At 43.8% G+C, this 14,134-nt stretch overlaps 1 protein-coding gene across 1 annotated transcript in view; it reads right to left on the bottom strand.

Annotated features, from left to right (window-relative positions):
• grip2b (glutamate receptor interacting protein 2b) overlaps positions 1–14,134 on the bottom strand; it is a 138,383-nt gene that overhangs the window by 18,543 nt on the left and 105,706 nt on the right. The window contains exons 7-12 of the mRNA XM_076095956.1: positions 11,316–11,461; positions 10,734–10,881; positions 9,267–9,436; positions 4,571–4,726; positions 3,895–4,047; positions 3,626–3,812 (exon numbers count right to left, since the gene is read on the bottom strand). Of these exons, the coding sequence (XP_075952071.1) occupies positions 3,626–3,812; positions 3,895–4,047; positions 4,571–4,726; positions 9,267–9,436; positions 10,734–10,881; positions 11,316–11,461 (960 nt within the window). The remainder of the gene's footprint in view (positions 1–3,625; positions 3,813–3,894; positions 4,048–4,570; positions 4,727–9,266; positions 9,437–10,733; positions 10,882–11,315; positions 11,462–14,134) is intronic.

The raw sequence follows: 14,134 nt of genomic DNA, 5'->3' as shown, positions 1-14,134 counted from the left end.
AAACTCATGTTTACAATGTTTACTGAGGTAATAAATCAAGAGAGAAGTAGAGTCATTTTCTCATAGACTTCTATACAATCAGACTTGTTTTTGCAACCGGAGGAGTCGCCCCCTGCTGGTCAGTAGAGAGAATGCAAGTTTTGAGACATTTCCGCAAAGGCATCGCTTGGCAGGACCGGAGGATGCCGCCTGCTCATAACTAGAAGTTGCCAACCTTTAGAATTGCCAACAGACGTCAACCAAAAACCAATGCACAACTAGAAGACCTCCACCAAGGCCGTTCACATAAGCGCAAATATGATGCGTGTCCACCCTATGAATCTGTTCCTTATATGAATGGGGTCTTTCTTGGCATATGCTACACCCTCCCGGCTGATAATCAACTCTGTTAAAAACTCTGCAGCAGACCAATACATCAACTATATCTGCTCACTGCATCTACAATTTGATGAAACAAAATACTTACAAACATCATAACACGATTTGGAATGCTCTCAAAAGGAGCCGAACCAACAGCGTACCTAAACCACAATCAATAGTTCCTAAAAGGGGTTATGAATATGACAACAAATAATGAATGCACAAATCTCATACATTAAAGTGTGTTGTTTTGATTAACGCAGGACACATTCTATATGGTTTTAGGTCGCTAACGACAATGTTACTATTCTATTCTAATGCTTGTTTCCTGGTAATGACATTTTGTAATGATGTTTTGATGATTCAATTTACATTTTTTGGTTTGGTAGATGTTTTTTTTTCCAAAGTGTTCCCATAAGACTTTCTGTAATGAAGTGAAGTTTGGCTCACTTATACTGTACATGCAAGTAGCACTTTGCCATTGACATGAGCTACTGAGTTCCAACAGAAAGGTTCACACCGTAGGCAGGGGAACCTTTGATTTTATCCCTCGCCATCGCTCTGATAGTTCAAACTATTTCAACTTTGACCTCGTTTCTCCAATGACCTGAAAAAAAGCCTCGACGGATGGAAATCTCACTGTCTGTGTGTCGGATCACCACCGTTTACGACCAGAGGAGGAAGGTTAAACCTTCAGTGATCAAATTAATTAATGAGGGAAAAGTGGACCACGGTTTTTACTTTGTACTTTTGTCTTTGTGTGACTCGAGGGTCAAAAGTCAAGACTGTGGTTTACAATCTGTGCACTGGACTAAAGTAAGAGCCACGTTATTAAATGCTGCTAAAATGATCACAGTAGTTCTCCCTTTGTGGCCCAGAGGAGACTTCTGACAGGAGGAAATGAAGATGAAGTGACTCGCCTCGCTTTAACTGCCTCGCCGTGATGCCCTTTGGATTTACAGGACACTTAGGATTTACACTTGTCTGAATGTGACACACACACACACACACACACACACACACACACACACACACACACACACACACACACACACACACACATACACATACACACACACACACACACACACACACACACACACACACACACACACACATCTACACAGTTGACATATCCTCCATTTAGCCATGAGTGGGTGACCTGTATTAATACACAGTCACACATCTTCATTATGATCTATTGAGTATTAAATTGCTTGCCAAGACTATCGGCACTGTCTCGCTGTACCCTCTCTTTTTCCATTTTTGTTCTCCTCACTTCTTTCCTTTCTTTTTCAATACATAATTGTTTACAATGTTTACTGAGGTAATAAATCAAGAGAGAAGTAGAGTCATTTTCTCATAGACTTCTATACAACCAGAGGAGTCGCCCCCTGCTGGTCGGTAGAGAGAACGCAGGTTATACGACTCTTCCGCATCGGCTTCACTCGGCAGAACCGGAGGTTGTCACCTGTTTCCAACTTGCTCACAGATGCTTCACACCTTACACAGCAACGAGTGGAAGTTAGAATTGGAATGCAAAGTGGCTCACTGCTGGCTGAGTCGTGTGTTTTCTGGGGACCGCTATAGCGTACATATTTAAAATGTAAATACTAAATAATATTCAGCGTTAATGGTAATAATTACAGGTTGAAACCTTGCACCGGTGCACACAACTTATGGTTCTAAAGACTGTTGAGTGTAGTTCAGGGTGGTGTCATGGGGTTTATTTAGTTTCGTCCTGACAAAGCGGGGGGGGGGGGGGGAGGTACTTATCGATTCCTCCGGCGTGGGCGAGGGGAAGTTAACTAATTAGTGTTGTTAGTGTGGGCACTAATGGAGAAGGGAGGGTGGCCTCGGGGTGCAAAAACACACTCAGCACTTAGAGAGGCTGCTAATACGACTGGGACAACAATCAGTATAGACTACACACACACACACACACACACACACACACACACACACACACACACACAAAATTAACAATTCACACAGAGAGACTTAAATTAAGTTGTGACGGATCGGGGACACACACTTGCATGCCAATATTTGGAAAAACCCACCTATACTTGCATGTGAATGTCGCTTAAAAGTGTACATACACCCACACATCGCACAGAGCCAAGCAGAGCTCTTAATACACCGCCAGCATCAGTCTAACACACACACACAAGCACTAACACTGACGTGCACACAGGAAAGCTAAGTAAAGCAGCTAATGCAGCATTAAAGTAAGCACATGTGCACACACACACACACACACACACACACACACACACACACACACACACACACACACACACACACACACACACACACACACACACACACACAAGGTCAGTCTGGCTGCACTGGCTACAACAGCTTCATCACACAAATACAAATGTAAATCCTTCCAGTTAGGCCGAACTAACATGTCACTATAGTGTAGTAACGTGTATCTTAAGTACACAACAGGACATTCATTGATAAAACAAAGTAGTAAAGTATTAGAACTCTTTGGCACTCTTAGAAATAAGGGTACCAAACAGGTTCTCCCTGAAGGGCTGAGGTTCCAGTAAGAACCATTAGCTTCTGAATAACCCTTGTTAGAAGAAAGGGGTCTTCAAGGGTTCTTTACAAGACTCAAGCTTTGTTTATACTCGCGCTTAGCACCATAGCGCCAGCTCCGAGCAGGCATAAAGATGCCTTTGTGCACGCTCGATGCGCTGCTTGTTGCATTATTCTCCAAAACACCAGAGGGCGAACAAACAAAATGAACTGTGGAGAATCAAGAAGACGAGTGTAGCCAGCAAAACGCTATAAACCAACCTCCTCAATTAACTCATATCTCATATTCATGGCCTACTTTATTGCCTTAGTACGAGAACTGTAGGTCAAGTATTAAACTAAAGCCAATGATCCATGGGTAATGTAGTATATAGTTCATAACCAAGTCTATACAGGCTATATACTGTATGTATATTTCCACTGATCTTATGTACACATAACTCCACGTTTGCTTAAGTGCGTTGGATATTGATCAAGCAACGCTGGCAGTGTGCATCATTGAGGAAGTGAAGTGACGTTTGATGTTGTGGCTCCAAAATAAAAGTCTCACTTAAAACACAAAGTTTTTAGATGTTCTTGGTTCAAAAAGGAAGTAAATCACAGAGCGGACACATTGGTGAAGAACATAAAGACGTCATGTGCCGTTCATTCACGCGTGAACGTGTGTGTGCGTGTGTGTGTGTGGGTTGGTGGGTGTGTGTGTGTGCGCGCTCACCTCTCTGCAGAGCTGTCGGGCTCTATGAACCGGATGAGCGGGGGTGCGGAGAGCGTTTCCGTGGCGAATATTCCTCCCTGCAGCTGGACACCGAAGCCGTTGAGGGGGTCGCCTGTCAGGACGACCTCGCTGGTCTCTACATGAACCACCTGACCACCCGGGCCCACCGAACTGGACGCCAGGGACACTAAACACACAAAAGATGTTATTCCTTTCCCTTCAGGGACATGCTATCATAGCACGGACAGAGTGAGACATATGGAGCTTACAGGAGCTTTTGTGCTCTTTCTTTCTCTGCCGCCGTTTGAGCAGCGAGTTACGTGGACTCATGGGAACCGTAGTCCTGGGCAGGGTGCTGGAGCTCTGGCTGCTGGGGCCCGATGTGGTGGTAGAGCCGGGAGAGAAACTGGCAGATACCAGAGCTGCAAAAATACAGAGAGAAAAGATTTTATTTCAATATTATGTAAAACAACAGTATTGTTCGTTTTTTTGTCTCTTCGTTGTCATTTTGAGTCTCTTTCATGTTGGTACTTGTCTTTTTAAATTAAGTTTTGTCGGTGAAGGCCAGAGGGGCCCCTGACACTTTTGGCCCCTGGGCCAAGTAGGCTCGTCCAGTTACTCATCCATGTTTGGCTCGTGTGAGTACGAGGGTTTAGATGAGAGGCCACATCTGCCTGAGGTCCCCTGTTTCACCATGTAACATGAAAACATATGAACTTCCTGACAGTAAAACAGAGTTAAATAAAAGTAATAAGCAGCCGAATGAATGAATGAAGAAGTGGATAAACGGGAAGAAAAAGAGAGACAGAAAGAAACACTGTTGTATTGCCACTGCGTCTGTGTGTGTGTGTGTGTGTGTGTGTGTGTGTGTGTGTGTGTGTGTGTGTGTGTGTGTGTGTGTGTGTGTGTGTGTGTGTGTGTGCGTGCGTTTGTGTGTGTTCTTACTCTTGCAGTAGTCCAGGTTGTTGATGGTGTTGTTGTTGGAGGCGGTCCACGACTTGTTGAGGGTGGCGCTCGTGTTGCAGAGGGTGGCGTTTGACGGGTGACAGTAGTTCACACAGGGGTCCCACGAGTGCGGGTGGTCCGACTTCTGAACCTTCACTGGAACACACAAACATCATTTTGTTACTTGTGAATGAAGCGGTTAGATATTTTTACTTTTGACATGAATTCTCTAGACGAGTGCCCTGACCCGTAACTTGAGTTAACATGTCTAACATCTCGCACAACCACCATCGTACGTGATCGTATCTCTCGGTTCTGCTAGCGAGGAAAGGGACGGCAACCGGCCTGATACAGCTGTGACAAACTGTGCTAGCTTAGCGTTAGCTACATGATTTGGGACTTTGAGGCAGCTGTATCGGCTTTGAGGTAGACAAGGTTCTGTTCCATCTCTGTTAATAAAACACACCTGAACTCATGACTATCACTGTAACTAGTACTATTACTCGTACTAGTACTATTTCTCGTACTATTACTAGTACTAGTACAAGTACAAGTACTGATTAGCCTCAGAGCTTTTGGCCGCCACGGTAGCTCACCTGGTAGAATGCGTGCACTAGTGATGTTTTTATTATCTGCACCTAGCCGACCCATAGATATCCATCATCACCGTTCAATAAAGCATAAATGCCTCTTCAGATTGTTCAGTGCATCACCGTTGATAGAAAAAGGAATAAATAAAGTAGCTACTGTTTGTTATTGACTTTGTGTTACCGTCCATTGCTTGGTAGCAGAAGGCAGAGGTGAGATCACATGAAGGTGTGTCAGGCTGCATTTCAACTTATTTATTCCCCCAAAATTCTGAAGAATAACAGACGACCATAAACATAGCATAGCAGGAATAAGGTATGCTTTGAAAGGAATAACTGGAGTCTTGGGGCTAGGAATAGGAAATCTTTTTGTCTCCAAAAATACCAATTGGGAATCTGTAATTCATTAAGAAAACATATGGAATCATCTCATTCTATTGTCAGTTAATTAGACTACAAACACAGGGACTACACAATGCAAGCCTGACAGGATGCCGGTGGACTGGGCCATCTGTTACCAACGGCACTTCCTCAGATGTCGGGGAGAACCTCTTCTGGGGAAACTCCCACTGAGAGGCATCATCAGCGCTCAATCAAGGCTAAACTCTGACAACCTACAAGGCTTCATGTATAATTCCTCACCACACGCACTCATCTCAACTCTGAAGTTGATCCTGAGCTGCCCCCCCCCCCCCCCACCTCCATCCAGCAGAGCTTTTGTTTCCTCGACATGCGAGTCGCCTCGTCTAAACTCAGCTCCGTTGGCGAGAGCCTCAGGGTGAGATCTGAGAAATGTGGAAACGTTTTCCGGTCTAATCCTCCCAAACGGAAAAATAAAGCCAGAAACACACTGCAGGAGACACGGATAGATGCACACACACCGTACACACATGAGAGAAGATACACCCAGTCTAGACTTACGTCCAGACTCGACAACCCTAATCTATAGTGCAGGAACACAATCTAAGACACACACACACACACACACACACACACACACAACTGCAAAACCTTTAATCAGAGTGTCTATTAATAAAGCGGTGGCAGGCTGGCCGTGAGGTCTCCTGCAAGAACATCAGTAACCTAATGAGCTGTGCTCACTTCCTAACACACACCCACACACGTACAAATACACACTTTACACACACGCACACACACACACACACACACACACACACGCTCCCAATCATGATTAGAAGAAGGAAAGGATGAATTTTGCTTTGTGGAGACAAATGAAAGAGATGCGAAATGAGACAGTGACCTTTCCAACTTGTCTGTGTGTATGTATGTGTGTATGTATGTGTGTGTGTGTGTGTGTGTGTGTGTGTGTGTGTGTGTGTGTGTGGTCGGGTAACTTTGGTATTTTTCAACCTGGACACTGATTTCCCCTGTTTTTGTGTCAAGTGACTAATGAGGACAACTATCTTTTAATTTGGTTCAGTATTGAGGGATAACCCTTTCTCTCTTCTACTGCGTCGAATACACAGACTGTATATGAGAAGTGGATGTTGTCATCTCGACGTCGCCCATTAGTTTGTGGACTGACGTTTTTACGCCTCGAGTTCGGCGATTTCGCCATCGCTATCTTGGCTTTTTTTGCAACCGGGCGACAACAAACTCCCGTGTCTCCTCTCTCCAACTCTCACTCACGTTTCTACCGTTGTCCTCAAGTCACAATGACAAACAGAAAGGTAAAGAAAAACGGTTTATTTCCACAATGTTGTCAGACACTTACAAGAACAATCGGAGCCTTTCAGCGGCAGAAACAAGCGCTTTCAGTGGAGTTAGGTTGACAGTGAGGAGTTGCCCTGAGTGATTACGTTATAGTCCATTTAGTGGCGTTCTCGCTCAATACTGGACCAATTAAAAATAACTTGTCCCCATTAGTCACTTGGACACCAAAACACGAGACAATAGGGTCCAGGTTGAAAAATACCAAAGTTACCCTTTAAGGTGTAGCGTCTGATACTCTCTTATACTTAAACTAATTGTTGGAATAATATGAACAGAATGAAATGAAAGAGTAGGAGAGACAAAAGAGGGATGGAACAAAAGAGAGAGACAAGAGGAGATAAAAGGCAGACGACATGAGAAAAGAGGGATGGAAGAGGAAACAGAGAGGAAGACAAGAGAGCATCTGACAGCATGCAAAGAGAGGTGTAATGACTTTAATTAAATACCATCCTGCCGTTACACTCCCTGTCACTCACTCCTCATTCATCCCTCACTTATCCTTTCAACTCATTCATCTCTCCTCCTGACGTTTCCATCCAGAGATGAAACTCCCGCCCGATGAAATGCCTCAGACAGCAGAGCTGAGGCAGAAGGTTTTAAGATTATTCCAGTCAGGAATTTCTCTTCTCTTTTTTTCAAATCCCGCCTTTGTCAACCTCTCACGAGTCTCTAATTAGGTCAAGTGCAACATTAAACTCAGAGATTTTTCTCAACAACCAAGAAATAGAAATATAAAAGTCTGTGCGTGTGTGCATTCAGAAAGAAAATAAATGAATTCATGTTTTTTTGCTACAATCCCGGCAGCTTCATCACAGGTTCTACATTGTGTTTGCATGTATGGGCACACTTGTTCCTGCTTAGACCCCTCAGCAGTGATGCATTAACCTTGGATGATCAGCGGTTCCCCTGTAAATCCACTGGCGCAGATAAAAAAGGAGCTGGCACTTGGCTCTGGGTGAAGTAACACTCCAACTAATTAAGCACAAAGTTGCTGCCGCGGCCGAAAATATTCCTCAATCAAGTTTTTCCGCGAGAGAGGCCGTCGGGCAGAAAGGCACCCGGATGAGTGCAGATGTTTTTCCTCTCTGATCTGCTAAATTGCGTAAGGGGCGACTTGTGTTGGGTTTTTTACTCTGGCTTAGTTCATTTATCCAAAATGACTGCTGCTGAATGTGTGACAACATGAAACTCTGGGGCCTCATCACTAAAACTTCCTGATTCTGAAATCCTATCCCACCCATCGCTCGTCACCATGTTGGTGTTTTTGCAACCGATAAACGGAATGAGGAGGAGTGACGTAGAGACGGCGTATACGGCTCAGGTAGCGGCAGTGACCTGTCAATCACAGTAAGCCCCGCCCTAAAGCATCCCCTGCTTTATGGTCTGTTTGACTCTAAATGGACCATAATGTACTAAATGAACATCATGCTGTATTGAAGAAGACTTGAAACTAGAGATTGAGACCATAAACTCATGTTTACAATGTTTACTGAGGTAATAAATCAAGAGAGAAGTAGAGTCATTTTCTCATAGACTTCTATACAACCAGAGGAGTCGCCCCCTGGTGGACAGTAGAGAAAAGTTTTAAGACACTTCCGCATTGGCTTCACTCGGCAGAACCGGAGGTTGCCGCCTTGAACAGACCAGATATTTTAGACACACACATGCCGAGCCTGTACGGTAGTCTAGGGCAGACTGTGAGAATCAGACTGACAGCCAAAAGCTTCAATCGCATCAAGAGATTATTATACTCATTAACTTCAAGACCTGTCACGCACACACACACACACACGCACACGCACACACACACACACACACACACACACACACACAAAACTGACTCTTAAATCACTTTAGTAGCAGACAACAAGTGTTAAATGTTTTCATATAATCACACAGTGTGAACAGCTGTGGTGGAGGACGACGCAAGGTGCAAGAGAAAAACAACAACATCCGTTTGAATTTGGCCACATAACTAAATACACGCCATCTGGTCGACATTGCATCCAGATGTTATGACATCGCAGGATAAGTGATGTGTTTGAGTGATTGAAGAACAATTGGTATTTTTAAATTCATGCCATGGTGACACTTTGTTTCATGTAGTTGTATGTATTCATGTCAGGACTTCATTACGTTGCTCTGCTGACTATCCAACACCAGGACATCTCCAAGCGGAGAAATAAATTGGCTTTAACTGTAAATCAGACTACTTTCAATGTAAAAAAAAGGACCATCAGGTGTAAACGTGCCAAAACAGTGAGGTCGCAAACACTTCCTGCTATCCAAATGTAACTGCAGTTAAAATGGAAAAATACAGGTATTTACGCCTTCGTTAATGACTTTGTCATAATGTAAAAGACGAGTGCACCCACCTGTGTCGTGCTGTTTCCCAGCGAGCCTTGTTTGATGCGAGGGGAGCATTTCTAATTTCACCAGTTCTGTCGTGCTCGCTAACAGCTGCGTTGCCTCCAGGACCGTGCAGTGTTCTGTCGACGTCCCGTCTATGGACAGCAGGTGATCCCCAGCATGCAACGCTCCACATCTGGTGAAACACAGAGACAGGCAGAAGAGAGCGCTGCAGGAACGAGTCCCAAAACTCGGGAACGAGTCAGCGTTTTTGCACCTCCGTAACGCTTCTGTTCTACAACATATAATATGTCGTGTTAACCTCTCATGAATTTTGATCCGCTTTCATAGCCTCGTGGTGTTTTTACTCTCGCTCCTCATGCAACCGTGGTGTAGTTGGTTTGTAGCCTAACGCTAGCACTTCTGGCAACAGCATTCACGCTTCACAAATCCTAAAAGTGGTGCGAGTATCATAACTGTTTGCCACAGGGCTTCTTTTCTGCAAAAATCCAAAATCTAATGGAAAAAAATCACATTGATTTTCTGTCGAGGGAACGGCTGTGATGTCTGCTTTGTTTTTGTTCCAGGTTTTCCTGATTAGCTCGGATCAACGTGCTGCAGAGCTGCTGAACACGATCCTCATACAACTTGAATTGGAGTGAGTTGTGGCAGAACATGAACCTCCTCAGTCAACCTGTTCAGTTGACCGAGGTTATTATAGAGCTCGTTTCAGCACCGACACAAAGTTCAAGTGCTTCATGTATATTTCAGAGCCAGACTGAGGCTCGGGGAAATATCCTGTCTCCTCCTGTCTGTGTTAGTTACAGGGCTAGATGTGTGTGAGTGTGTCTTAGAGAGAGAGAGAGAGAGAGAGAGAGAGAGACAGAGAGAGACAGACAGCCGTTGCATATCTGTAACCCAACTGCAGCTATCTCTAGTGGGAGAGGAGACGTATTGAAGACAAGAGGTTCTTCAACTGCTGCATTCACATTCATATGACATCATCACGTTGGTTGTTGTGTTTTCCATGATTATGGTTCAACATGAAAATTAAAAACTGCGAAGCAGATCGCTTCATTATTACTGCACATTGAATATATGATGATATATCTGCATTTTCACATCGAACAAATGGTCCAATACTTCCTAATATTTATTTGATGTTCAGTGTCCTTTCATGATAACGTTATAAATACACTTTATCACCTGTTAATCAATACATTTTTCCTATAAAAGTATTTGAAAAGTACTTTTTTCCCCCCTTAACTTGTATGGCAGATGGATTCTCACAATATCCCGAGATCATTGGAAGAATCAGGCTGGTATCGTCCAGCATTCGTAGCTATACCTACGGAAAATAATGCGCCGTAATCCGTATCCACTTAGTCATGAACGAGGAGGTTAACAGATCGGTACAACATGCACCGGGCGGGCGGGACTGAAGGTGGATGTGTCAAACAAACAGCAGTGTGTGTGTGTGTGTGTGTGTGTACCTGTCCACCACGCTGCCAGGTTTCACGCGGTCGATGACGATGACCTGCTTGTTTCGGTGATTGGCCGACGTCAGCGTGATACCCAGCGTGGCCCCTGGTGACTTGGCGATTTCCACTAACAGCGGACCGGAGGCGTTCGTCACCGTGTCTGATTGAGGGGAAAAAAAGGCATTTTCTAAAATAATTTAGCTCTGATGCTCCTGCGACATGAAGAACAACGGCGACATATTGCAGCAGAGTGCCTTCTTCCATTTCTGTATCACCAACATTAGCAGACGAGCTTGAGGCAAAAAAATGCCCTCGAAAGCCGCAACCATCAGATGTGAAGTACAGGGGATTCTTTGCAATGCATTCTGGGTGAGTTTAATTGAGCCGTTACACACTGGGGAAAAAAAGGAAGCGCTCGGCCCGAGGCGGCAGAAAATGTCAACACGACAACAAAAAAACATCCAATTTTAGTTTCAAGTGCCATTTTGGTAAAGTGTGGAAACTTTTGCCTCAAGCTTCATGTCTTCTGTGTGTGTGTGTGTGTGTGTGTGTGTGTGTGTGTGTGTGTGTGTGTGTGTGTGTGTGGTCTCTCACCCATGATAGTGATGTCATATTCTATCTGGAACAGGGCTTCCTGGCCGCACTGAGCCAAGACGCTGAGGGCGTCGCTGTGGTTGGCGTTGTGCAGCGGCACGCCGTCCACACTGAGGAGACGATCACCGGGACGCAGTGTGTTCTCTCTGAACACACACACGGACGCAAAACAAAAGAAAAGATGACATGGAAGAGAATTAAAAAGAAGAGAATTCAGGAACAAAATCAACTCAACCAGGTCAGAAGAAACAATACAGCCCTTGAATTTTATTGTTCTTATCTTAAAGATTCATCAATTTGTTCTCTTTTTAAGTTCAAATATGATTTATTATTTTTGTTGACGTATGAAACAACGTATCATCTGCGAAAGAACAAAACAAAAACTTCCTCTTCCATCTCTTTTATGTCCTCCCCCATCTTCCTCCTCCGTCTTCAGTCCTCGCCTCCAAAACATCTTTTCCTCTCTCAGCATCTCTCTCATGTCGTCATCTGACTTCCTGCTGTCCTACTTGGCCCGAGCTTCTCTCCGCTCTTATAGTCTCCGTCTTTCTGATCTCATCCTCTTTCCTCCCTCTGTCTGAGACTTACAGTCTCTCCTCGAGTTCAAACGCAGGACAAACACAGTGGAATCAGCCCTGAGACGGCAGATCTCACTGCTCGTCTTCTAAATATCAAGATTTGACATTTTTTTAATCCGACCTGGTTTCATTAAAATGAGGGTATTGTGTTTTTAGAGAAGTCCCTGGTTGACTAACAGACTTTTGCAGACTAGATGCTCAATATTCTAAATATCATATATATCATATATATCATATATCATATTCTAAAGGCAATCAAAGGCATATTTCAGGCCATTATTTATTTAATTACGCAGCATTTATTTAGTTGTTTTTCAGGCAGAGAGCTGTATTCATGCTGCCAGAGTGTGAGCAGTACAGAGCTGTCATCAGACCAGCCAGGAGTTGTAAAGTGTGACACCAGAAGCTACGAAGCTTCTTAACGACATGATGCAAGCTCAGCCGAGTCCAAGAGGCTGGAAGGAGGTCGTATGATAAAAGTCACAAGAAATATGAAGTCAAGTAAAAACAATTACAACACAGATCTAACCTGGTAAACAGGTGGACAGAGCAATGGTAATAGTAAACAGTAAACAGCAGTGCAGTTCTTTCCCAGATAAAAAAGCTGCCGGCTGTACTCTTAAAGAGACGTTTAGTTACGTTACAGACATTTAGAGACTCTACAGGTGAATAGAGTCAAAACATGAACTCACAGATATCACCATGAAACTTCACCACTTCATCACTCACATTAAGACAATTCTTTTTTGTATTACAAGTTTACTGAGATTTTGTTTAAATATGCAATTGAAACACCAAAACCTGATGTCTGCTGTCATCTACGTTTGATCTGAGTGTAACAACAGAGTCCACATGTTCAACAGCTTATCTTAAAGGACGTTTCCTCTAAATGAGTTTGTTCTCAGACTCTGATGATAAATCTCCACTTCAGCAGCTCTTACATTCACCAAACTTTACTCTTTCATTCCTCTCTGTGTGCTGAAGGTTCACACAGAGGGGTTTGTTCACACATCACTCATAGTCTGATTTATACAATATTTGAATCCTAAAAGCATGCACGATGTTTTATTAAGGCTGTTGACAGTATTTTCAGATTTATGAAGTGATACAAAGAAATATCCCAAATTCTCTCTGAAAAACATTCAACTCTAACATGTCAACTCAATGAAGGAGTCATTTCCACGTTAAAGATATTAAAACAAATATCAGCCACATCTTACATACAGCTCTGACTCAAGTTGTTGAAACACTGAAGTCTTACGGACTTCAGTGACATTTAGCCTCTTTTAAAAGCTTGCAGACTCTCTGACTTTTTATTTCCTGTTCAAATGACGACACAGTCGAAGCATTTTTCTTGGTGATCCTTCATTAAACAGCACGGCGCAAACACATTTTTAGAGTTGCCGCTTCTTTAATTCCCACCGGGTGATGCTAAAAGTGTAGGCACTCCTGGGACTGTACGGTGCTGCGGATTAACTTTTCTCCAATTGTCACATAAATGGGATATAAAGCAGCATGAATATCACATTCGCTTCCCCTGGACTGACCCACATTTTGATTTCCTTTGGAAGCGCTGTTAGATGAGCTTCGGGGCAAAAATAACTCAATAGTAAGATGGAATTTAATCTGGCTTTGTCCCAGTCTCGTCAGAGTGTGTGGACCTGTGGAGGACGAGCTAGAGTAAGGCCATGAATGATGCAAAATCAACAGATTTGGTTGATCTGCAATCAATTTTGAGAAATATACATTGGCTCACAATGAAACAGTCCTTTTACAAGATGCGTTCAAGATCTCCAACAAGCGTTCATTCACTTGCTCTGTGGAAACATAACTGCTTAGTTTCAGGAAGCCATTCTGCACGTGTCCTGATGTAGTACTGCACGTGTCCTGATGTATTACTGCACGTGTCCTGATGTAGTACTGCACGTGTCCTGATGTAGTACTGCACGTGTCCTGATGTAGTACTGCACGTGTCCTGATGTATTACTGCACGTGTCCTGATGTATTACTGCACGTGTCCTGATGTAGTACTGCACGTGTCCTGATGTAGTACTGCACGTGTCCTGATGTAGTACTGCACGTGTCCTGATGTAGTACTGCACGTGTCCTGATGTAGTACTGCACGTGTCCTGATGTATTACTGCACGTGTCCTGATGTAGTACTGCACGTGTCCTGATGTAGTACTGCACGTGTCCTGATGTAGTACTGCACGTGTCCTGATGTAGTACTGCACGTGTCCT

The sequence above is a fragment of the Anarhichas minor genome, unplaced genomic scaffold (assembly GCF_050575085.1).
Source record: "Anarhichas minor isolate MPS153535 unplaced genomic scaffold, ASM5057508v1 ptg000021l, whole genome shotgun sequence".
NCBI lineage: Eukaryota > Metazoa > Chordata > Actinopteri > Perciformes > Anarhichadidae > Anarhichas > Anarhichas minor.
This window is presented reverse-complemented; position numbering and strand designations above follow the sequence as displayed.